The 26,749-nt window shown below is 32.9% G+C and overlaps 2 protein-coding genes across 2 annotated transcripts; both read right to left on the bottom strand.

Annotated features, from left to right (window-relative positions):
• Positions 1 to 5,047: 5,047 nt before the first annotated feature.
• On the bottom strand, positions 5,048 to 10,267 carry LOC147385554 (GDSL esterase/lipase At5g03610-like). Its single transcript, XM_086424102.1, has 5 exons — positions 10,106 to 10,267; positions 9,746 to 10,009; positions 8,016 to 8,287; positions 5,847 to 6,153; positions 5,048 to 5,480 (listed from the first exon to the last, which is right to left on the bottom strand). Exons 1-5 carry the CDS (start codon positions 10,161 to 10,163, stop codon positions 5,266 to 5,268), a joined length of 1,116 nt encoding a protein of 371 aa, XP_086280228.1. The 5' UTR covers positions 10,164 to 10,267; the 3' UTR covers positions 5,048 to 5,265.
• Positions 10,268 to 15,562: 5,295 nt separating this feature from the next.
• LOC147385553 (GDSL esterase/lipase At5g03610-like) lies at positions 15,563 to 19,257 on the bottom strand. The gene is made up of 5 exons (XM_086424379.1): positions 19,101 to 19,257; positions 18,792 to 19,019; positions 18,338 to 18,609; positions 16,612 to 16,918; positions 15,563 to 15,898 (listed from the first exon to the last, which is right to left on the bottom strand). The coding sequence occupies exons 1-5, from the start codon at positions 19,159 to 19,161 to the stop codon at positions 15,675 to 15,677; spliced, it is 1,092 nt and encodes a 363-aa protein (XP_086280505.1). The 5' UTR covers positions 19,162 to 19,257; the 3' UTR covers positions 15,563 to 15,674.
• Between the last annotated feature and the right edge of the window lie 7,492 nt (positions 19,258 to 26,749).

Here is a 26,749-nt window from a genome sequence, read left to right as displayed (position 1 = left end):
TGAGTGAGAAGCATCTATGGTTCTATGCACACCAATTTACCAAATGATGTCAATTTCAATGTTACTCCAGTATGAGTCTTTCCCAAATCATGAGGGAAAGATTAGTAATTTCCCTTCATTCTATCTTATGAGTAATTGAATTTTGGTAATTTGTAAAAAGGTCATAAATACCAATAAAATATTTCATTTGTAATAGAAATAATATTGTTAAAATTTCTTGGCAGATCTTTACAAAAATTTACATAAAATATTTTAATTAATAAAATTATTTTTTGTAATATATTTAAAAACTAAGTAACAATTATTACTTTGGAGTTACTACAAAGCACTTAAATTGCAAAAGGTCCTGAAAATAAAGTTTACAAGTTTTATGACGGATTTTGTTAATGTGTGCTCTAAAGTGTCGTAAATAAACTTAGGAAATTGAAATCTGAGGGTATTTTGATAAAAAGTAATTTTTTATGGGCATTTTTTATATAAAATTTAATTTCTATAGCGTATTTATTGCACTTTAATTTTTTAAGACCCCTTTTACGACAGACCAAACTGGTACCAACTGAAGAATATGGGATGAGTTGGAATAAATAATTGTTACACGTGCTTCTTCCGTGGAGACAGATTTAAGGCCTATGGTATGCATTAAATAGAGAGTGTTGATTTTTGAATTCAACTCGACTAGGGGTGTCCATGGGTACACATTCACCGGGAATAGAAATCGAAAACTCCGGTTCCCATTTCCTTTTTAATGGAATTGATTGGAGTCGGGTCTAATATGGAATCCAACTTATAAGAATCGAAACCATTAAGTTTTATCTAATGGGTACCCATGGATATCCAGAATCGATTTATTTTATCATTTATTTTTACATTATACATGATTCAAGGTAATTTTATATTTTAAAATTAACATATATGATATAAAATTCTTCAAATTTCTTATAAACTAAATATTTGAGTTTAAGATGAGTCATTTCTTTTTAAATTTATTACTTGTAAAGGAAATACATTCTATTATTTGAAAATAAAAATCATTAAATCATTATTTTAGTGGAACAAATTATTATTAAGTTGATATTTTACACATAATATGTTATTTTTTAGAAGAAATTTTTTATTATAATGATTTTGAAATAATTTTTCTCATTCGATTATTGAGAATCGGAACCGACGGGTACCTGTGATTTTTGATGATTTCGATTCTGATTATACTTAATCGACAAGAATCAGAATCGATAAAATATAAAGGTTATGGTTCCAAATATCATAGGAACCGAATCGGAACCGACCCATTGACACCCCTAAACCTGATTGGCAAATTCAAAAATTCACTAATGTGGCATGGGCAAAAAATAGTAGATTTTGTTCCTAGGGATACACAATCAACCTAATCGATCTGCCATCTGCAATTGTGTATCCCGATGATACAATTGTTTATCTGAACGAAAGAATCTACAACTCTTTGCACATGAAGCATTGGTGATTTTTGAGTCCGACTGTCAGGTTGAGTTAAAAAAATCATTAGTCTTAAATAGATTAGGGATTATATAAGCATTAAATAGATTTATTGATTAAATTTATGTGATAGAAGTTTAATTTGTTGTTGTTGTATTATTTGCCATGGACTTGAGCTGCTGAGCATATCGGAATCAGCTAAATCATGTATTTCTTCATGTGTTTCTTGTTTATTTTTATTTGAGTGTTGTTAACTAGGGCACATGTTAAAGTGCATAAATACAATTTGGAAATTAGAATTTGAAATGAAAATTGACCTTGAAAAAATTATTTTTTACCAATATACCGTGTGTTTTTTGTTCTATAATTTTAATATGAATATATCTTTGATTGTAAAGGAAGTGATGTAAATAATTCTAATATCTTAAGGGATAAGGGATAGGGAGGGAATGGACTTGGCTTTGTGGGAGTTGTAGAATATACAAGTTCATGATCATGGGGGGTGTTCTCTGATCATCTCTTCTTTTATTATATTAACTCTTCAGTTTCCTCCTAAAAAATCCAAATACACATTCCATCATAAATAGATTGCAGGCAAACAACGAGTAGATGTCTAAGTTTCCCCACAACGCCACCATGCCACGAGGGAGGCAGTGGAAGCGGTGCAACTGTCTATTATACGGATGGAAAAGAAGCCTAGGTTGGAAACCATTGACCAAAGAAGTGAAATACAAGGACTAGAAGACTCTGTATGGTTGCTAGCTAGGTGAACCATGCACTACTGAAGAAATCTACTATTAGATTTATTTCTCTGGGATGAATTACAATAAAACCCTCATGGATTTAAATAGAAAACATTAATGGATACGAGTTAATTATTCCAAAATCTAGAAAATTATTGATCCTAATCATCATCATAATCTAAATCAATCTCTTAGGTACTCAAATCTAGTCTAAATGATACCGTGTAGCACAGTACATTTTATTACATTGCATCTTATGTAATACTCAAACAACTACTTGTTTTTGTCAAGTTTAATTGTTGTCAACGTCTTACTTATCTGTTCTTTTTTTTTTTTTTTTGAAAAATAAATAAATAAAATACGAAATAAGTTTTCCTTTTAGGCTCTTATTATGGATGAATCAATCATAATTGCACAATCAATTTGCAAATGTATGATTGTGAAATTTCAAAAGAAAATCATTTTTTTTTCCAAATATTTTTAAGAAAATTCATTTTCTTTTGATCATTTTTAGGAGTTGATTATCTTTTACACAATGTCCACAAACCTTTGGGTTAATGTTGGTCTTCTTTTTCTTGATAGTTTTGGTTAATTAAAAGTCACAACACCAACATAAATTTTCACCAATTTTTTTTCTTCTTCTGCATTTTCACCAAAATATATATATATATGGCAAGGAACGTGTAGAATATAATATGAGTCGTGTTGAGGTATTGATAAGGTCCCAATAATCTCACTTTGGGACCGTAATTTCACTGAGATTACCATCGTATAAATACTAGTTCCCTTAAAATAATAATAAATTTTATTTTAATCCCAAATTAATGTGGCTAACAATAGTTTATTACTAATTTCAGGTGAAAATGGCTCATTCGGAAATCAACAAAGGAAATAATAATTACTATTACAACATGCGAGCAAAAAGGAAGTATCCGACAAAATCTCGAGGATTTTGGGCATCACGTCACCGCGCTGCGACTAGCCATGACCGCGCCGCGGTCATTTCGAGGAATTGGCCCTCGAGATTTTCACAGAAGCTTCGGTGGTTGTAACTGATTGGGTCATTCGAATCGAATTATCCGCCAAATCACTCCGATTATCCGAATATGAACATTATAAATTGGGAGGTTGATTTCAAAGGAAGGGGCTCTTCTCCTCTTCTCTTCTTCCATAATTTTTGGTTTTTCTTCTTTTAATTCTCTGTAATTTTTCCTTTGGGTGAGATCTTGAGTGTAGTGAGAACATCAAGAGAACCATTCATTGTTTGTGTAATTGTTGGGAGAGCTATAAAAGAAGAATTTCAGATCGATCATCATCTTCATCTTTTTCACCTATTCTCTCTTTTCTCTTTTATTATTTTTCTGCAATTACAATGCTTGCAATGATTGGCTAAATTCTCATTAGAGAAGTTAAGGAAACCATAGCAAATTAATCCCTCTAGTGTAGATTTAAATTCTTGCTTTGTTTACATGTTTTAATTCTGAAAATTCTATTCTAATTAAGGTAATCCAACTTATAATTCTAATCCAACTTAGATAGTCATTACTTAGATAAGTTCAAGAATGGCTATGCTATGTGAAAAATTAGAAGATGAGTTGGGCAATCTCAATCATACTAGTGTTTTCATGAATATCCTTTGATTACTCTTAAGGATTTAATTGTTCCACCGTCCGATCCATGAGCAATGACTTGCTCCATGGATTGAGTTATATTCCGAATTTATCTACATTATGGATTAATTGCAAAGGTTTGATTAACTTCTCTAATCTCTCTCTCTTAGATTTTCAATCTTTCTTTTCTGTTTTTAATTTCAATTGCAAATAATTTTCATTTCATTTGTGCAACAAATCAATTTTATTTTTAAGAAAAATCTGTTGTTAATTCTATTTTGGTTTCTAACCGAATGAATCTTTGAATCTTCATTGTCCCTGTGGAACGAATTCGACTTACCCAAAGTCCATTTCTTAATCTCTATTTCTGCATTTATTTAACAAGATTTACAACCAACCAGGTATCATTAAAATTGACATTGATTCACACATCGTTGACGTTGAGGTGAGCACAAAACCATAGATGCTTTTCACTCATATCTCAATGAAAAGCATCTATAGCTCCATATGTACATCCACATCAGCAATGTGTGAATCGTTGTCAATTTCAATGTCAGGATTTTTCATATATCATATACATTCAATCCAACATAATTAGGAAAGACTGATGCTGGAGTGACTTTGACCCCGTTTCACACTTTGCAAACATGGATGTGTGATAGTACTATGAGTGATAGTCCCACACTACCTGGGCATCATTACCTGGGCATCATGACCTTAGGCTATATATAAACTTGGGGCAATCTTCACCTTATAAGCCGATTTTGTGAGGATGAGTTAGGTGCATGGGCTTCTACATGGTATCTGAGTGGATGAGGGCTATAGTCCCATATCACTTGCATATCAGACAGGAATCACTATTAAAGCATTGAGGGATTCAAGGTACGATTAGGTAAAAACCTCTACAATAACATTTTAGAATATTATTTAAAAAAGACTAATGATAAAAACAATGTGCTGATACATACATAGTTTGTACCCAGCTAACGTGGCAAGGGCACAAAATTGTAGATCTTTTTCCTTGTGTATCCCGAAGAAAAAGATCTATGGTTTTGTGCCATTGCCACGCTAATCGCATACAGATCACGAACGTCTATCATAACTCCTTCAAAAATGTCATTGAAGCATGGCAACAAAATCCTCATTTTTTTTTAGGGGAAAAAAAAAGAGGGAGTATTTTATGGAGGAGAAATAATTGAATTATTGAATGGCAATGCAGCCATTTTTGCTAAATCAATTACTTTAATTGAAAAACAAAAATATTATTATTGATAATAAAAAAAAAAGGGCCAACTTAAACAATGCCACTACTCAAAACTACTGGTACAAAAGCTAAACCCAAAAACCAACAACCACCGAAGTTGGAGAAGTCAAAATACACTGAAAATATGAAACAAAAATTAATAACTTTGTTTATGTTTCCATAACCAGTAACAAGTGGAGAGGGAGAGAGTAGGAGGTTAGGAGTAGAGTTGGTCGAGAGAAATCTGTAAAGCTGAGTAGGTAGCAAGCCAACCCTGCTGAGAAGGGTGCACTGCATCCCAAAAGAAGGCAGACTCTGGGTTGTCGCACACCACATATTTCTTTACTCCATTCTCGTCTACATTCCCACAATAGTATTGCTCGCTTATACCCACACAACATGGCTTCAATGGGTTCTCAAACTTCAAACTTCCTGCACAACTCACATCAAAAATCGATTCAATCTTTTTGTCACTATTTGGTAGTATTAATTCCCAAGCTACAAGTGGGCTAGGTTTGAACTCAAATTTTTCTAAAGTTTGGTTAAGCCCGATTAATAAATGACTGGGTTTGGACTGTGTTTAGGCCCACTTAAAAATGGATACATTTAAGCCTCAACCCGGACTGGCCCATTGACATCCACTATGGATCCAACTTTGTATGTGATAGAGAATTTCTTATATAACAACCCATATGTTTTATTCTTGGATTTAAAAGGTTCACCATCTAAACCCAAATCAGACATGCAAAACAGTTATATTTATTTAGGTAATTAAGAGAATAAAGGTGAGATGATCACCTGGATGGCCTCCTTGGCTCTTGAATGCGGACATGAACGCACTGTTAAGATCAAGAATTACGAACGCTGAGTCCTTGCTATCATTGTTCAACTTCTCCACAGCTTTCTGCAATAAGAGGTTGTGGTAATTCACGGCAGTGTTCTCGGTTTCGTTACAATGTAGGTAAGAAGATGCGGCCGTGCTTTGGGGCAAACATCCCATGGGCTCAAGAGCTGTGACAGCTACCTTTCTCACTCCTAGTCCATGAATTCGTTTTAGATTCAAGGCAATCTGATTAACCAGAGACATACTGAAGGCCGGAAAACCCTATTACATAAGAGAGTGAAGTATTATAAGAAAGATTAATGGAATAAATGCATAGAGAACCAAATAACAAATTCCATATGGTCAAAATATCACAATAGCAAAACCTTACTCTAAAAAATTTTGGATGACTAAACAAGCCAGATTCCTCCATTTCACTCTATAAAGCCAAATCTTCTGTCATTGAAAGTGAGTTCATATTAATTTTTACTTTTTACTATCTAAATCTACATTCTTTTTTTTTCTTTTTTCTTTTTTTTGAGGTCACCGTCACCCTCTTTTTCTTTTAGGACACTCAACTTGAATATTTCTTCAAAATAGGATTGTAATCCATTTTTATAGAAAATGATCAAACTATGTTAATCGATTTTTTTTCACAACAATTAAAGTTTTTCCTGGACTTTTCCGATTGCATCCATTCTAATTTTAATTTTTTCTAGTTTTTTCACTAGCCCTCTAACCGTCCTAAGGCAAACTCTACATCCAAACAACAGCAACCACAATGGCAGAACTTATTTGATGAGGTTTGGATCCAATTTTAGAATAAAGTTAATCATGGAGCCAAGCCAAGTGCCACATGGCACACTATGCTGGGTCGTCTGACCCATGAATTTCAGATTACCCCTTTGTTGATCTACATTTTTAGCTATTTTGGATTTGGGTTTTATGTCATGGGTTTAAAATTAGCCATCCATGGGCCATGTTTTGAAACCATTGACCAAGAAAATGCTCAAGTCAATGACTAGAACTCACCGTCAATCATAGACACCGAAAGTTTACAATCTTCTAATACCGATACTCAATAATTTTTAAAGAGTGCTACTATTCTAACTAGAAAGTCTTCACTCGGTCAATACTCGGCTGATGTGTTTCAGAGAATCATAGATATATTTTCTCAAGATACACAACAAACACACATCTTTTATGGAGATTAGCATTCATGTATCCTAAGAAAATATATATATGGTTCAGTGTCGGTGGAACGTCAGCCGAGTGAAGACTTTCTAGTTCGAAAATCATTATTCATTTTTTAAATGGGTGCATGATAGTGACTGAGAATATATCAAAGAAAAATCACAAAGTGCTCCAAATCTCTCCATCATATAACCTTTGAAACCATTTCTTTCTCACCCCAAAATAAATACTCCTATGCTATTAACTCATGAATCATAAAGTACCCATTTATGTGGGTAGTTTTGTAATTTAGAGAAGACAGAATTACAAAAATACCCTTGATATCTCTGAATCTACATCTTTATCAAAAGTACTTTATTAAAATTTTAATAATATTAGCACACGTGTCCCCATCTTTCTACTTTTATTAAAATTAATTAATTAACTTCATTTTTTTTTTTTTTTAAAGATAAAGAGATGTTCTAAAGCCACAATCTTATTCAGGGCGACATTAAAAGCAACACCAATGATTGAAACTTTAAAGCAACTTCCGAAAGCATAAAGCAGTGGTGCAGGTTAGCACACCGCTCATTTTAGAAAAAAAAAAACAAAAAAAGCTCAGGATCCAATAAGGCGGTCCGTTCCTATTAAATAAGTTAGGTGTCTACGTGGCACTCTTTAATTCAGTTGCTGTTAAAACACCTTGGACTCTAATCAATCGTTCACGCAGCCGAATTTTTATTTCCTAATCAAAATTTGCCACGTAGACACCGTTCGTATTTATAGAAACGGGACACCGTATGGGAACCTTACTCAAAAATAATACCCCCTCCCCCCACTCTCCTTTGAAAAGACTTTTTTAACCTCAAAGGAAAGAAGTAATGGCAGTTGATGTATCTTTGGGAATCTCTATGGAATTTCCTTCAATATCAGCCGTTTAGTCATATTAGTTGGATGGTTGAAAGATTTACCTCAAAACCTCCGTTGTGGCCAAAATAAGTATCGTAATCGTTACCAGCAACAGAGAGGAGAGCGATGGAAGAGTGGAGGTCAGGCTTGGTGTAGACTCCATCGCGTATGAGATTTTGTAAGAAATCGATTTGGGTGGTCATGTTGGGTCCGGCTACCAACGTGTCGAACACACCTGTCCCTCCGTACGCGAAATTCATTCCATATCGTATTCGATTCTTCCCGACTTTTCTCCATCGATATGGTATCGGAGACTTAACTCTCACAAACGAAGCTGCAAGAAAAAATAACCCACTAATTATATTTATTACATCCCTCACTAATATAGAATATTAGAAATGCCTCCTTGGACCTTTAACCATTACTTAATTCATTGTTCTCTCTACCCTATTCAAACTCCAACCCCAGTTGGGTTCGAACATTTTTTTTCCGAGTGGGCTAAGAAACTACCAATTAGCCTGTTCATAAACCAATGATAGAGTTGATTTCGGATTGATTTATGGGTTCTCTAGAAAGATTAAATCCATGCATATTTTTTTCTTTCAAATGATATGGAAATAATGAGACTATGAGAGAGAGATAAAAGGAAATTTATGATTCACCATATATTTTTAATTATCTTTTGACTCATGTAAAAAAAAATTATACATACATCTATAACAATACATACATATAAAAGGGGAGCGTTCGAAGGCCCTAAATAACGTCAAATATTGTGCAGAACATTTTTCAATGCACAGGTTAGAAGTTTCAAAATAAATTGGTTTTTTTCTTTTTTTTGTGAAGATGGGCTCTACGGTGAGAAGATCGCCCTTACAAAAAATCAGTTCATTCCAAAACTTCTACCCCCAATTTACAAATTACTTTTGATGGGATTAAAATTTTAGATTATGCTGATTTTTTGTAAGGATAATCTCCTCATCACAGATATCTCAAAAAATAAAAATAAAAATAAACCAATTCCAAAATTGAGCCCATATAAAATATATTAATGGATTGGATCATGAGTTAACAGTCCAACAGACTCAATTGTTACCGATTTTGAAAAGAAAATCATTTTGTTTCGGTACAGATTGAAGATGAGATCACTTTTGTTGTTTTATAATAGTCTATTAGAGAGGACTGAGGTCAAGGAACATTACATCAGTTAAAAAGCCATGAAGGGTCGAACAAGTGGACAGCGTTGAATAATTGAAGGAGTGGTCTTGGAGTAACATTGAAATTTACATCGTCTGAGACATTGGTGTGCACAAAAAGATAGATGTTTCTCACTCGTATCTCGATGAAAAGCATGTTATATATAGACACATCTACGTCAGCAATGTTGAAACGATATCAATTTCAATGTTACTTGAGCATTTTCTTAATTTGTAAAAACAAAGAATCAAACAAACCCACAAATACGTAAAATCACGTTATGAAATAAAAAACCAGTAATAATAGAGGATTCAGATCTGACATGATAAGAAGGAACAAAACAACTGAAAAGTAAGGACAATTATGAAATTTTACAGCTAAAAAGACACATTCACTCCTAGACTTACAGAGAGAGAGAGAGAGAGCTAAAGCAAAGATAAAGATAAAGCAAATCACAGTATCTACTATCTATCACACACAACAAACCAGTAAAAGTAAAGCAGCGAAGTCACTGTTTTTTTCTTTTTCTTTTTTTTTTATTTATTAATTTATTTTTATATGAAGCAGAGAGAGAGAGAGAGAGAGAGAGAGGTACCTATGTAATCAGTTAAAACACGACCGTCGGAGAAACGACCAGCAGGTTTACCGGGGAAAGTGGTCCCATAAGGCTCCGACCAAGAATGAGCTGATTTCCTGTTATTCCCTGTATCTGCATATGAATCCCCAAATACGAACAACTTCGTATAACTTAAAACACTATGCTTGTCATGCTCATGATGATGATGATGGTGGTGGAGGTGATGATCATGATGTTGATGATGATGATCATCTTGAGACCAGCCTTTAATCGCTTTAATTCCTTTATTTTTTGAAGAAAAAAAAACATAAAAATCCATTAATAACTTTAACAAATTAAAAATTAAACAGAAGCAAAGCAACAAGAAAAAAAAAATACCTGTGAGAAGAGCGAAGGCGAAGAGATAAGAGAAAACGAGCTTCCTTTGTTTCTCCATGAAAGCAAATCAATGCGAGGAACTCTTAACTGTGTGACGGTGAGAATTTGTTTTTTTTTTTTTAATGAAGTCATGTCTTTCGGACGTGAGAGAGGAAATCTTATACGACTAAGTGATGTCGCTTTTTTTTCTTTTTTTTCTCTCACATAAATCTTGGTTCAACCAATCACATATACCCACGTGTATTAAATGATATTTTCAATTTATAAAAATACCCTTATTAATTACAAGATTATCTTTCTCAAGACTCTTCATTGCTTGCCTGTCAAGCATATAAGGGTAGTTTTGTAACTAACAAGAGTAATTTTGTAAATTAAAAACACATTAATACACGTGAGTACAAGTGAGTGGTGGATCCTAGATTTTTGTGAGGAATTTTTTTTCTTCCTAAGTTGATTGTTAGGACCATTAATTAGTTTAATATTGATCTTAGGGACGGAGTCAAAATTTTGTTTTCATAAAGATAATTATGAACTCATTAATAATATTAATTTTTAATTTTTAAAATATATAAAAAATAAATTTTATTACATGTATTTTCAGTAATTTAATACTTATAAAAAGTATAAATTCGTAATATATACATAATTTTTATATCGTTTTTAAAAAAATCTAATCACTGATACATATACATAAATCTTCACAATCATTCCTGTCGAGTTTTCATATTTTGAAAACGCTGAATGAATATTTCATTATTAATGGTATCAAACACATCTTTCTCGATATAGGTAATCAAGCAATCATTCATCCATTGATCTCTCATTCGGTTACGTAATCGATTATTTATTATATTCATTGTTGCAAAGGCTCTTTCAATGGTTGTAGTTACAACTCATAGTATTAAAACTAGTTTCACAATCAAATACACCAATTGATATACAACATTATTTTTTGTCTCAATTAACTCCTTTGTAAGGCTACCGATTATTTTAAATTGTAAAAATTCATTGTCAGAGCGCATATCAAGTATATAAATTTCAAGTTGATTATTAAGTGTCATAAGTTCTACGTTAGAAAATTCTAATGGGTAAAATTGAACAAAACAAATCAATTTATCCTTATTAAAAGTAGATAATGAATCACATGAATTCAAGCATCCTGTACAAAGAAGTAACACGGTGTTTTCCTCTGTAAAATGATCGTTAAGCTTTTGAAATTACAAATCTAACACCTACAAAATAATTTAACACAATAATTGTGTAGATTGGTAACTTGTTCAACATTACGTCGTGGTCGCCCTTGAATTACATACATGTTATCCATATTCGGTATAATAATATCATGCCTTTCACAAAAAGAAGAAACTTCTTTGAGTAAATAATCTCATTCAATATTTCTCATCATTTCTAACTGTTGCTTAAATACTTTAACCAAGACTAGAGCATTTACAATATCTTGATCTTTCATCTGCAGTGCTTATAATAATTCATTTGAAATTCCCAAAACAGTTTTTATTAAGTGCATGATAAATACAAAGTCAAAATATTAAATCAAATCTAATAAGGTACTTACTTCACCTCTTTGCTCAGAATTTGTACCATCCTCTTCAATAATTATAAGCACGTCAACAATAAAAGAAAACATAAAAAATCAAACTCATCAAAGTACCATAATATGAGCCCCAACGTGTATCACCAGCTCGTTGGAGGCTAGTTTCTTAATTGAAATCACGTTCATTTAAAATTTCACTATTGTCCAGTACTTAAATAATATTACTAGTGCATTTTTCTCTTAGAATATCTCGACATTTGCACGAAGTTCCCACAACATTCAACAAATTAGTAAAATATATTGAAAAGATTAGCAACTTGACTGTGATTTTTTGCAACTGCGTATCAACTGAAGTTGATGAGCAAAACAGTGAACATAAAAAACTGATTGATTTTCTTTCATGATGAGATTTTTTAAACTATTAAATTCTCTTCTCATATTACTAGTCCCGTCGTAACCTTGTCCATGTAATATTGATATACTTAATCCATGTCTTGAAAATAATACTTCAACTGCTACTTTCAATGATAAAATCGTTATGTCACTAACATGGATAATGCCGAGAAATCACTTAATAACACATCCCTTTTTATCCACATAACGAATTAGAACTACCATTTGTTCTTTGATTGATACGTCACGAGATTTGTCGACCAAAATAAAAAAATAGATCATCTCTAAGATCATTGACTATTGTATTGATAGTTTTACTTCCAATACAATGCACGATATCTTTTTGTATATTATAATATATTATCTTCAAATTCTTTGGAGCATTCTTTAATACGATATTTTTAACAATTTCATTATGATTTGAAAGAAATTGTAGAAGTTCAATACAATTTTCACGATTTCTTGAATATTCGGATTCATCATGACCCTAAAAAGCTAACCCTTAACGCAAAAGAAATCGAATGCAATTGACTATTGTAATCAAACAAATCCGATACTCATTTCTAGCTTGATCAAATTGTCAATAAAAAGTAAATTCAATGTGTCGATTTTAGTTTATTAAATCTTGACATTTCCTCCAAACTTTGTTATAAGCGATATTTAAGCCTCTAACATGGATTTGAAATCTTTTATTCTTTTCCAATTTGTAAATCTCATGGTAATGAAAAAATCGCCACCAACTTGCTCCTCAAAATCAACTCGCATTTGATAGCAATACAAATCAAATGCAATGTCTTTCGTAATATTATACTCTAACCAATTTTCAAAATAATCAAACCAAGTTGAATTGAAATGACGTGACACCTTCTCAAATTTTCTTTGTGGGAAATTATGTTCACGAGGTTGACATGGGCCTTTTTGTAAGTACGCTTTTCAAATTTTGTCTTAATCATTAGAATTATAATCTAAAATTTTGATTCGCAACCCAGGATCCGAAAGAAGATCTTCTAGATTGATTTCAACACGACTATGTTTTAAACATCGCCATATGTCATCATCACAAGGATCATTCATTACTCGAGTAATGAATGGTTGTTCTAAATTAAACTTTCTTATAATAAATTTATCTATATCTGATTCACAAATTTAATTTATTTAGTTAGATATCAAGAATTTTAACATATTTCTATATATTAAAGATACATATTATTTTATCTTAGAAAGTTATATAATCTAACATTGAAAAATAATTTTATATGTAAGAGAAATATAACAAAAACTAATCTAATCTCAATTGCGTAGGAGTGTCAAGAAAAATAGTTTTAAAGTATGATATGCAATACAATGTAGGGGTGTCAATGGGTTGGTTCTGGTTTGGTTCCTAAGGAACTTAGAACCATAACCATTATATTAGTTCAATTCCGATTCTTACAGTTTTAGGTCCGGTTCCATAATAAATTGAACCAGAACCGGAATCGTTAAAAATCATGGGTACCCATCAATTCCGGTTCTCAATAATCGAATGACAAAAAAAATATTTCACATCATTATAATTAAAAAATATTCTTTCAAAAAATTAACATATTATCAACAATTGATAATTTTAAGTCATTTTAACTCATTTTAAAATTAACATATTATCAACAGTAGGTTAACTCGTTTTAAGTTACAATTGATAATTTATATGAAAATTTGAAGAATCTTATATAACATGCATTTATTTTTTAAATAAAAAATACCTTAAATCATCTTATAGCATAGAAAGAAATGACAAAATAAATCGGTTCTGGGTACCCATTGGATAGAACCTAATGGTCCCGATTTCTATCAGTTCGGTTCCATTTTAGACCCGGCTCCAATTGGTTCCAATAAAAAGGGATCCAGAACTGGGGTATTTGGTTCCGATTCCAATTTGGTATCTATTAAATGGGTACCCATTGACACCCCTCGTCCAATGTGTTTGTTTCTCAACAAACATGTGTCGCGTAGACACAAACCTTCCCAATTCCAATGCTTGAGGAAGTGAAATAAAAAATTAATGTTTTTATTAAAAATTTTAAAATCAAATTATTAATTATTAAAAACAAAATAAAACTGGAAGCGGATTCTCTTCCAACCCTGTGAGAACATTTGTTCACAATCCAACACCGTTTTGACATTTGGCGCTGATGACATAAGCAATAATAAGATATTTTTTCTTTCCTGCATGCACATCCACTGCCCAGAAATCTTTATTTTTAGATTTCAAATCTTAAAAAGTATTGTGGGGTCCACATGGATTATCATATTCGCAATCGAATGCTACAATCTTCCTAGATTTCATGAAAAATCTCATGGTTAAAAAACGAAAAAAAAAAAGTGAAAAAAAAATTTCGAGCTTGATCAATGGTGTGGAAAATGGAAGACAACACAACACTCAAATTTAAAATTAAAATACAATGGTAAAAAATAACTTTTTAAATTTAAATTTATTATTATTATTATTATTTTGAAATTCATAGAATTTCATCCTGTACCACACTTTTGTATTGGATCATATTTTTGAATGCGACAAGATGATCTTATCAGGAAATTTTGATTTTTTTACCATGAGTAGGACAGAGAAAAAAATCTCTTATTATTGTTTATGTCATCAGTGCCACATGTCAAAACGGTGTTGGTCTGTGAGAACAATCACTCCTCTTGTAGCACAAGCTCCAGTAGCAACCTCGCAACACATTTTCAAAGGATGGGAGAGGTATTTAAAAAAAAAAAATTAAAATCTCAACCTCTTGTGACCATGACTTAGATCTGATTAAAAAATAATAAAAAAAACATAGTTTTTGATTGAGATCCAAGTCTTTAAAAATAAATTTTAAGGGGTGAGATCTAATTTTGTCATTGATGTGGCGCTCTTCTAACCTTTCAAAGTGTGCTATGGAGGATCTGCTTCTAATAAAACTTGGGGCCTTCTCCAATAATGGGGCCTTGGGTGATTGCCTAAGTGACCTTTCAAATCCTGGTCACTTGCACATAATCAAGTATTACTTATAATCTCTCGACATTTTTAATGACATGATCATGATGTCAAGATGACACATGGTAGTACTCCTAGATTCGAATCGTTAGGTACCAAATCAAATGGTTCTTTTGCATTTCTAAATTTATGAAATATGAAAACAAATACTTTTTTTGATCAAATTACGTATTTCGATGCGATTTTAAAAATATTTACACATCCGGATAAATTTATTGGTTTGTGTAAACGTTTTTCTAATGAATTTAATTTACTTATACCCTTTTGATTTTAAAACATTTGATTATGTAGTTTTTGAAAAATCAAAGAAGTGTAAAGGTAACTTCATTACAAAAAAATTTAAACAAATGGATAAATTTATTCTATGTAAATATTTTAAAGTCAAATTCAATTACATAATTTTTTAATAAAATTTAGGACACTATATTTTGACCAAAAGAGAAAATAGAAATACATGTTAGGAGTATTCATGGAAGAAAAATGATTGAAATATTAGAGACTAGCATATTCTTCTAGTAAATCAGTAAAAAAAAAAGTTATCATTGATTAAAAACCAACTTAAACAATGACATTTCTTAAAGTACAAGTACAAAGCTAAAATCAATGCTCTACTTAGGAGTAGAGTAGAGGTGCTGGTGAAGAAAAGCCTTCAAACCTGAAAATGTTGCAAGCCAACCCTGCTGTGAAGGGTGCACCATGTCCCAAAAGAATGCGGACTCTGGGTTGTCGCATAACACATATTTCTTCACTCCATTCTCTACATTTCCACATGAGTATGCCTCACTTATACCCATACAACATGGCTTCAATGGATTCTCAAACATCAAACTTCCTGCACAACACTCATCAAACCCATCAAATTTTCTATCAGTAGGCTTGCATTCTCTCCATCAAATAGACAGATGAGATTAGAGGAAAAACACAAATTTCCTTGAGATCAGTATTGGCTTTCTATATATTAGTTAAAAAAATAATAAGAAGAAGAATGAGAGAAATAAAGAAAGTATTCCATCAAAAATGGATGGGCCCTTAATGTGTCCAAAAGGACGGCAAATAGGCTCACTAGTGCCAAACAGGTGTAAGACCTGAAATGGTGTACCTAGCTAGTGGGACCAAGCAGTTTTGGTTGGATTCCAATCCCAAATAATACCTCCAAAAAATCTGGCCAGATAATGCTCCCAATAAGTTTCACACCACAATTATTTTCCAATAAATTGAATAATGGATGTTTCAGTTGAAATAACATTTCTATAAATAGGAACCTGTTGGCCACCAAGAACATCAAAAAATAGGACAATTCTCCCTCAATCTTTCATTTTAATTTATAAGAGGCATTGTGCAACAGTGGATTTCTTGACAGGTCCCTTCAAAGATCTAATTGCATACAAATTTTCAAATGGAGTAGGGGCATCTATTGTCTATAAGACAAAATAGTGAACAATTTCCAATTCTTGGATTTGAAGGTTCACCTTAAGAACCCCAATCAAACATGCAAAAAGATCAATATTTATATTTACTTGATTAAAAGAAGAGAGGAGAGATCACCTGGATGAGCTCCTTGGCTCTTGAATGCAGACATGAATGCACTATAAAGATCAAGAATAACAAATGTCGAGTCCTTGCTACCATTGTTCAATTTTTTTACAGCTTCCTGCAATAAGAGGTTGTGGAAACTAGCTGCACTGTTCAAGGTTCCATTGCAATCTTGGAATGAAGATAAGAAAGTGGCTTGAGGCAAACATCCCATGGGTTCTATGGCCATGACCATCACCTTTCTCACTCCGAGGCCATGAATACGTTTTAGATTGATGGTGATTTGATTAACCACAGACGTAGTAAAGGCGGGCAAACCCTACAACATAAGAGATTGAAGTATCAAAGTAAGATCAATGGAAGAATTTCATAGAAAACCAATTTACATATGTTCACAAGTCACATATATGTGTCAAACATGTGGGTTTCACCATTGAATATGCCTATCATGACCTATTGGATCCAGCCGGGGGTAACTCGCTATATTAACCATGACTAGGCTCCAATAATTTTGAGCCCGAATTTAATTACCCGTCAATAAGCAAGTGAATTAGTGGTTAGTAATTACTAGGTGAAGGCGGTTTTTGAACCCATGTCATGGTATTAATACTATCAGACTTTAACCAACTATGAAAAAACTCTGGTAGTTTCTTAGCTCATAGTCAATTAGGTTTGGTACTCTCAACATATATACGATTTACGGATCAAATAGCTAGCTTGAATACCCAAGAGGTCAGATGTCGTTTGATCATGTACAGATCCAATTTTAAAATTCAGTTAATGATAGAGACCCTATAAATTGCAAGACCTTATAATCACGTTGGTTAATTTTGAAATTTACAAAAATATCTTTTGTACTATATATTTTTTATGAGGCTTGATAATCTGACATACTCCCCCATACTCTCCTACATGGCATATGCATAGAACCATAAATTTTTATCCTCAAGATACACAATTGCATCTCTCCATAAATTTGTGTATCCCGAGGAAAAAATCAATGATTCTATGCATATGCCATCTCAAGTGAGTAAGAAAATCATTGGAGTCCGTGATAATCTAATTACCCCTCATGGCAAACTCAATCGACTCTATTGACATGACAAGTTCAGGAGCTGCAAATGTATAAGTCTCAGGATACACAATTGCACTTCCCCATAAAAACATGTATCCCAAGGCTTACAGATCTGCAACTCCCAAACTTGTCACGCCAGGAGAGTCGATTGAGTGTGTCACGTGAAATATTTAGATTATCACGATTCAAATTATTTTTTATATGAATCGTGATAATCTGATTATCCCATGTGGCACAATCAATCGACTCTCTTGACCTGACAAGTTTGGGGAACAATGGATCTATATGGCCTTGGGTTATAAAGTTGCACTTTCCCATATATAAAAAAAAGTGTATCCCATAGTCAGGACAGTAGATTGGGTGTGCCAAGTGGGATAATCCGATTATCACGACTCTTTTGATGTATGTGCGTTTTCACATGTCACGTCTTCCTGTGCCAACTCAAAAAAAAAAAAAATTTAATAGGGCGGGCACATGTTAAGCATTTTCCTTAGACTAAATCAAAATCTAAAAAAGTGCGCCAAATCTGTACTATAATCATGTGCGCACGATAGTTCAAATTAGTTTATGTGTTTTTTCGGCAATAAATAAGGAATACCGTTCCCTTTCATCTCAGCCGCTCATTTGATCAAAGGATCTGAAAAGAGAGAAGAAAGATTTTACCTCAACAGTTCCGTTTTTGGCATTATAAGCAGTGTAATCGTTACCAGCAACAGAGACGAGAGCGATGGAAGAGAGGAGGTTAGACTTGGTGTAGACTCCATCATGTATGAGTTTTTCAAAGTCATCGATTTGGGTGGTCAAGTTGGGTCCAGCAACTAACGTTTCAAACACACCTGTCCCTCCGTACGCGAAGTTCATTCCGTATCGTATCAGATTCTTCCCGATTTTTCTCCACCGATACGGTATCGGAGACTTTATTCTCATAAACGAAGCTGCAATGGAAGCAAACCCCACCAACCATCTCGAGTTATATATAATATAGATATTACTTACGAGAATATATCCTTACATCCCTTATTAATGTATAATATTAGAAATGCCTCCTTGGAACTTTTACCTCCCCCCACATAAAAGAAAGAAAGAAAGAAAGAAAGAAAGAAAGAGAGAAAGCCACCTAAGTAATCAGTCGAAACACGACCATCAGAGAAACGACCAGAAGGTTTAGAAGGAAAAGTGATCCCATAAGGCTCAACCCATGAACTAGTTTTTTTCCCGCCATTCCCTGTATCTGCATAAGAATCCCCAAACACAAACAACTTCGAAAATCCAATGTGGTGGCGATGATGATGATGATGATGATGGTGATGATGGTGATGAGACGATCCTTGAACTGCTTGAATTCCTTTGTAAACAAGAGAAAAATAAAATAAAATAAGAATCTATTAAAAAATTAAAAATAAAAATAAAAAATAGAAGGGAAAACCTGTGAGAAGAGCGAAGGAGAAGACATATAGAGAGAAAGCAAGTTTTCTTTGTTTCTCCATGAAAGCAGATTGTGTTGCAGAGAGAATTTTTTTACGAGGAGCTGAGGGATTTTTTCTGACGAAAAACTCCAAACTCTCAGTCTTATTTAAAGTGGATGGGAGGTTCGAGATAGGGTTTTATTAGAGAGAGTTTTAGTAATATTACCTAGCAGACCTAACTATTGCATTTTTATTTAAAAACTCCTCTTGAATTTCTGACAATTCCAAAGAAACTTTACTTTGCGAAGCTTTGATACCCTCTACACCTTACTTTATCAACTTTATAGTACGTAGCATACCTTGGAGTGGGGTTCCACGGCATAAAATTTAAATACAAGGGGTTAATTTATTATTTAACATACCTTGAAGTGGATCTAATTAAAAATCTTGTGGCATCTAAAATCATGATATGATACCCACAAACATTATATAGGACAAAATTCTAAAAAATTTTGAAAAAATAAATAAATTTTCACCATGAATTTTAGTTTTAAATTTTGGACTATTCATTTATAACACTTCTGACAAAAATCAAAATTATTATTTTTGTATTTTAATCTGAGATTTTTTTTTATGAAATCTGTAAGACTGTAGTATTGGATTACAAATTTGATAATCATGTGAGCCCAACCCATAGTAAGATTTAAAATCTTACTAAATTAGTCATGCTAACCTAATTCTTAAACTTCGTAAACTAAGGTTTGTTAAATAACAAATTCGATTAAAGTAAGTAAGTTTTTATAATAAAATTACAAGGGTTACATCTGCAGTGTAGATCTCTCTATTATATTTCTATTCCCACATGTCACTATTTAATTGGTTAAATTTAATTGAACATTGGAATTTTCTCCTTGGCAAAAAAATTTATTGAAAGAGAGATGCTATTAACACACCAACTTTTACTTATAATACATCAATCTAATATAAATAATAGAGGTTTTCGAGCAGACCTATATGTTGCAATTTTATTACAAAAACTCCCCCATTTTATCAATTTTATTATGGAACCAACCCTTATTTTATGAATTTGGCTAGCATGACTAACTTAGTAAGATTTAAAATCTCACTAAGGATCGTTGGGGCCACATGAATTATTAAATTAGCAATCGAACACCACAACCTTCTAGATTTCATGAAAAAACCCACATTCAAAGAAAAAAATTATTTTATAAGCTTGATCGAAGGTCTTTAAAATGGATGGCTACTGAACTCCGAAATTTAAAATTCAATGGTGAAAATTAATTTTTTTTCAAAAAAATTCAAAATTCAAAATTCTTGAAATTTTGTCCCTTATAACACTATAGCATCAGATCATACTTTTGGATGCCACAAATTGATGTGGTTACAATCCACTCTACGGTATGTTAAGAAACAAATTAACCCCATCAATTTCAATTGTGACATGGATTCCCACTCCAAGGTTTGATGAATAACAAACTTGATAAAGTAAGGTTTGGTAGGTAACCAACTTCATAAAGTAAGGTTCTCTTGAAATTATAAGAGTTCTAGGGGAGATTTTGTAATAAAATTGCAATACTTTTGTCCATCAGGTAAATTTTTCTATAAATAGTTGCTTGATTTCAAAGGATTGGTGTGTTATAAGTTAAAGTTGGTGTGGCAATATAATTTTTTATTTAAAATTATGGCTTTTTCTAAGCTCAAGTCCTCAAATTAAGGGTGTCAATGGGTAGACTTACCCATTTGTATTTATTTCTCACATCTTATCCCAATATTCGGTTTGATGACTTTGACATAAGAATAAAAAAACACTATCACTCGTCAACGCTATTATTTTCTTAAAAATTAAGAAATTATGCTAAAACTACCAATGGGAAGACATTGCTTGTCTTTCTCAACAAATATTTCTAATACTTAATAATTTGAACAAATCTGGGGGAAACTTATACTTATTTCTCACATCTTAGCCCAATGTTCGGTTTCATGACTTTTACATAAGAGAATTCCTCAAGACTTGTAACCAATTTTTTACATATTATTTAAGCACTTTAATATTATAATGAGAGAATGTCAAATAAGTGTTTGATGTCACCAAAAAGATTAAAAAAAATACCCTCACTTTTATATTTAATTCAATTATTATCAAGGTCATTTCATAAATTGAATTTTAAAAAAAAAATCCCATGACCCTTACAACTAGGGGTGTCAATGGGTCACTTTTTGATACAACTAAGAGTCTTAATCGCTATTTTTTCTCAATGATTTTGATTCTCAAATCAATGGAGCTAGAAACAAAACCTTCAAAAAAAATTCTCTATAAACAAATTCGATTCTCAATTTTTATTGATTCCTATCTCTAATTAGTTCTAATAGAAAAGACCCAACACCATCTTATCAACTCCGATTAATTAGATACCATTGGCACCCTTACTTATAAGTTATAATTCTGTTAATTAGTTTTTAATTTATATAAAATTATAAAAATGTCCTTTTATCATCTTCTCTATAAAATCACCTTAGTTATTATTTTAAATTATAATAAGACTCTTACAATATATTAAATATTTTGTTGGATTATCTATTTAAAATATTTCTCTAAGTAATTATAACCTTTTAATAATATAAAAATCCTAATTTTGTTAAACATGTGCCTTTGCACATGCCACCTACTACCAACCATTTAAAAAAGGGACATGTGGATTACGTTGTTTAGTAAACAATGAGACAATCATATGGTCAAAGAAATACAATACAAACCCCTTTTTAATATGTTTAACCACTAATGAATTTGCAAGTTGTGTCCATGTAGATTGAGTGGAACTTGCAAGAAGACCAAGTGCCCATTTGTTGAGATGGAGGGATCTTGATGAACAGTTGAACCTGCAATGGACTTGTCTCCTGTTCACTCCTTATTGTACCTGTACATTTAATATGAGCCTGATTATTGGTGATTTCCAAACAAATCAAACTTTTACCCATTTAAGGATAACCTATTAATTAAGAGTCCATCCTCTCCCATATGCTCTCTGACGTGGCATGGGCTAGACCACAAATCTGTTTCCTTGGGATACACAACTGCATGTCCCCATAAATAAGTGCAGTTGTGTATCCCAGGAAAAAGATCTATGGTTCTAGGACATGTCACGTTAGGGGGCGTAAGGGTAACGTATGTCACAGGGGAGCGTCAGAAAATCATTATTCATTAATTAAATGCGTATAACAAGGATGAGGATTCATGGTGCATTCATCACAATCACTTGTGTAATCATGATTTTCAATCTTGGGATTTTGTCTTGCTCACATTCACAAATAATATCGAGATGATTCAGATTAGGACCCACACTGGTCCAAATGACACCTCATTCCTCTAGGATTCATAATTTATAATCATCTTAAAAGAATTTAAAAAAAAAAATCGGTTGGCATTGAGCATAGTGAAATTGTTGCGGCTCCATGGTTTTTTCCTGATTTAAGGTTTGTGGTTCGTTTTTCATCATGATCATTTTCTTCAATTAATTTCATATCACATGATTGCAGGTTGGATATTTTCCAACAATAGGAGGGGTACATAGATCCATCACGGAAGGGTGAGATCATTTCAGAATCAATCTCACATTCATCATATATATTCTTCTTTTAGTTATTCATTGTTTTTAAATGTAATATTCATCTACACAACTAAAAGATCAATCAAACATTTTTCAAAGATTTAGAATTTTGGTGTTCTAACATCATGGGTACCATTACTCCATGTTATAGAACCCAGAACAAATTCCCCATAATTAGGATTGTTTGGTGTGATCTCCACCCTTAAAAACCTTCTTCATCCCAGATTTCTTAAACTCAGCTGGACCATTGTGCCCATCGAAGCATCTACGTACGTAAGCAGTGTAAGTGAGAGTTCGATAAACTGTCACGAATCACCAGAGAGTTTTGAAACTAGTTCTGGGTTATACCATAACCACAAAGAAAATCAATAGCGTCGCTGTAATCAAAATTGTCAACAAGCCCTGGATCTAGGCCTGCATTTGGTCCCATTTATCCAGACCCATAGTCAAAAGGTGTCGCAGGATTTCCTTCCTACAATAAGGCGTTTCCTATGTTATCAAATGATTTAGTAAAGGAATTCTATGAATCAAATGACTATGAGCATCAGGCATGGGTTGACATTTTTTAACTTACTTTTGTTAAATATTATCAATAAAAGTGAATAACTAATCGAATGAAAGGCTAACCTGTTGTCGTTAAAGCCGATTTTATGACTGTAGGACTCCAAGAATGGTGTACGGATCTTATGTTTGCAGCAGCCCCATAAATACGGGGGGCAAGCAATAGAGGTGCCAAACATTATGCCACTATGTATGTCTTGGAGCCGTGACATCGGGCTGCATTTGAGATTTCCATTGTTAGACACAAATATATGTATGCGAACAAATATGTTATTTTCACTTCTAAAGCCATGTTTTCTGTTAATTTTGGTATTTTATGTCTGCTCTCATTACCTCTCACATTATTTTTTTTTTGTCTAATAGAGATGTAGTGGGTCTTAGGTGCAAACTATTAAACAATATCAGTCGAATTTCTCTTGTTTTATTGTCTAATAGGTCTACTTACACATTTTTACAATTGGATTTATTTAAAATTTTATCATTACTAACTAATTTTTCCATATCCATTTCAATTTCCCCATCTGTAATGTTTAATCTAAGCTGACTAGTTAATCAGGCTAACCTAACTCTCAATCAAATCCATCTCAGTTGTACATTTATCGTGATACTCAAATTTTTCTTATACATCCAAAAACCAATTCCAAAATTTCCCCTGATTTTGACCTGAATTTTTCGGCTCTTTAATTAGGTTTTAAGTGGACAGTACTTTTTTAAAGCTTGAGAAACTGAATTCCCTATCACAAAAACAAAACTTACTTATTGCAGTTGGCATGTGGGAGTCGCTCTCCAGTGACGGCACATTACCAAATTCTTCGTCACCGAAGCACTTCACCTCAGGCCGAATTCCTGTGATCTCAAAACATTAGTCCACTTAGGACATGTAGAGTGAGCAAATAAAAAAAATGGAGGAAAAGATTTTTGTTTTCGTGTATATCAGGCATGTTGCCATGTCTAGACAAGACATATAATATCTGCCCATACCCATAATGCCAATGACCACACATCGTATTTCAAATGACTCGTCAACTTATCAAAGTGTCCGGTGGAACCGACTCGTAAGAAATCCCAAGACCATCCTGTTTGAGGAGAGTTTATATTGATCTCAGAGACAGAAATTCAGATTCGCTTCCTTCAAAACATTGAAAGATGAATCTTAATCACAGAAGCTAGCATGTTCTTGTTACAATTGGAGTCTATATAAGGCTAAACCTTACTTGCAAGTAGGTTTACTTGTCGAAGCGTGATCATGGCTGATAAGCCTCTAAAGCTCTTACTGTAATGGTGAACTGCTGCATTCTCGAGCTTCCTTGTCACTAAAATAGGATTGAGTGAAGCAGTATTCAAATTTATTAATTTTCACAGGTCAGGAACACAAGTACACAACAATAGATGAATATTAAGTTTTGAGACTTATTTTTAGAACTGAGATCACAGAGCCCGAATGTGGAAATGTTCCCCACATTGTACTACTATGTAGTATTGCAACAATGACATAAATTGCTCTTATACCAAAGGAAAATAATAAAAAAAACAAGGGATATTTACAAAAAAGAGATCTACTTTTGCCGAATTTGCGATTCCGGCTCACTGTTCAATTTAATTATCAAAACGTGGACGATAACGAATTCAGAGGTTTTTAAAGTGACTATTTCATAAGTTTGAAGTGACAAATTCGAAGGCTTAAAGTGACTAATTGGAAATAGTCTCTTTAAAACCATCGAATTCGTTACCGTTCTGATTTTTTTTTTTATAACAAAAACATGATCATTCACATTTTGATAATCAAAACGAACAGTTAACTGGAATGGTAAATAACTCATTTTCAGCTCACAAAATGGAAATTCACCCTAAAAACAAAATTGGATGATAAGAGTGATTAGCAGTAGGGCAGTTTCTTGCAGTCGTTATATAATTTAGTAAGTTTTGTTATTTAACACACATACACACACACAAAATTTCCCTTTGAGCCAAATGGGTTCAGCCTAACAGTTTATGATCTTCACCCAAACACCATTTTGATTGAGATGGGTCAACTAAAACCATTCCTTCAAACCATTTTGGTTAAAAAACTCTTCATCCTGGTTGAACTGTGGTATAGGCATTGTTAAGACAATGCTACCTCTTAGATTGGTCACAAGGCCATGAATAATGGGTCAATCAAATGATTCAAACGATTTAAGGGATGGTTGACGAAAATTGATCCATATGCACCTACAAGTGGCACATTATGGATGAGTGACAAAGATGCATGGAATCAAGATCCATTTTCAAATCCCATATTGTTGAGTGTCTTTTTCTCCACTCTCGGGTTTTTCATACCCCCCATTTAAGTCCCATGACCCTCTTATAATCACAATTCCCCCCTCTAACATATCGGTCTTTTGGAGTAGTTGGTTGGTTAACATGGTGTCAGAGATGGATCACTGCTTCTAGATGTGCGGAAGTGTTTTCCAAGCTTTGCACATGGTCATCCCACGTGAGGGAGGGTGTTAGAACAATAGTCCCACATCAATTCTGGGGTGCTCAATTTGTGTTGTATTTGAGGTGACAATAATCCTCACCTTACAAGCCGATTTTGTAAGGTTGAGTTAGGCCTATGGACCTTAGGACATATATCAAGGTAAGATGACTCAAATTCAATCAATTGAAATGTACATACCCATTTACATTCTACGCCCTTAATAATATGATGCAAGTCTTGGGCCATGGCCAATCCATGTGACAATGGCTAATATGTTGTGCAAAAGCGAAACAAAAATAAAATAATAATAATACTAATAATCAAACAAGGAATACAAAGATTTATGTGATTCGACAAATTGTCTATATCCACGAAGAGGAGGGAGATCAATCCACTATCAACGATAAAGATTATAATTTCTTAAACCTTGGGAACTCTTACATGTGCAAGGATCCTCACAAAGCAACCAAAAGAACAAAAACATGAAAATTCGAACAACCTCAAAATACATAATTAACCTTTTTCAATTGGGAGAGATGGTTGAGTAGACTAAAGCGGTGAGTTACTAATGTTTTGTACAAGTTATTCATACTAAGGGTTCAAACCCTCTTTTAATTTTCTCTCATAACTTGAGATTAATACCTAAAAAGAAATTGCCCATGCCCTAAGCTAAAAAAAGGAATCTGCACTTTCGATTTGCCTCTGGAAGCCCAAGCCCAATAAGAATACTTAAGACATCTCACACCAGCTAAGGTATCAAATTCTTTGAGTCTCTCAACTCATCATCTAAGAATCATAATAACCTTCAACACTAGGTGTGTACAACCTTCGGTACATAAAAATCGAATTTATGATTATTATATGTTTAGCTTGAAATGTGCCATTTATTATCTGTAAATCTATGAAAAAAAAAAAAGTTGGAATCACCTTAATTGTGGAGTTGGTGGCTCCATGAACTTCTAGAGCAAGAGATTGAAAAATATGATAAACTTGTAGTTATCATGATTTTAAGTTTATAACG

The sequence above is a fragment of the Akebia trifoliata genome, chromosome 14 (assembly GCF_017979445.1).
Source record: "Akebia trifoliata isolate Shusen 1 chromosome 14, ASM1797944v1, whole genome shotgun sequence".
Taxonomy (NCBI): Eukaryota; Viridiplantae; Streptophyta; class Magnoliopsida; order Ranunculales; family Lardizabalaceae; genus Akebia; species Akebia trifoliata.
Note: the sequence above shows the minus strand (reverse complement) of the source record. Positions and strands in the feature narration are given on the sequence as shown.

Excerpts from the sequence above, each read along its gene's own strand:
- LOC147385553 (XM_086424379.1), bottom strand. The coding sequence starts at position 19,161 with ATGGAGAAACAAAGAAAACTTGCTTTCTCTCTATATGTCTTCTCCTTC. Across the intron at positions 18,610-18,791 it reads TGTTTCGACTGATTACTTAG|CTTCGTTTATGAGAATAAAG; the intron begins GTGGCTTTCTCT and ends CTTCCATTGCAG. Across the intron at positions 16,919-18,337 it reads CCAAAAACGGAACTGTTGAG|GGTTTGCCCGCCTTTACTAC; the intron begins GTAAAATCTTTC and ends CTTATGTTGTAG.
- LOC147385554 (XM_086424102.1), bottom strand. The coding sequence starts at position 10,163 with ATGGAGAAACAAAGGAAGCTCGTTTTCTCTTATCTCTTCGCCTTCGCT. Across the intron at positions 10,010-10,105 it reads CGCCTTCGCTCTTCTCACAG|GAATTAAAGCGATTAAAGGC; the intron begins GTATTTTTTTTT and ends CAAAAAATAAAG. Across the intron at positions 6,154-8,015 it reads GCCACAACGGAGGTTTTGAG|GGTTTTCCGGCCTTCAGTAT; the intron begins GTAAATCTTTCA and ends CTTATGTAATAG.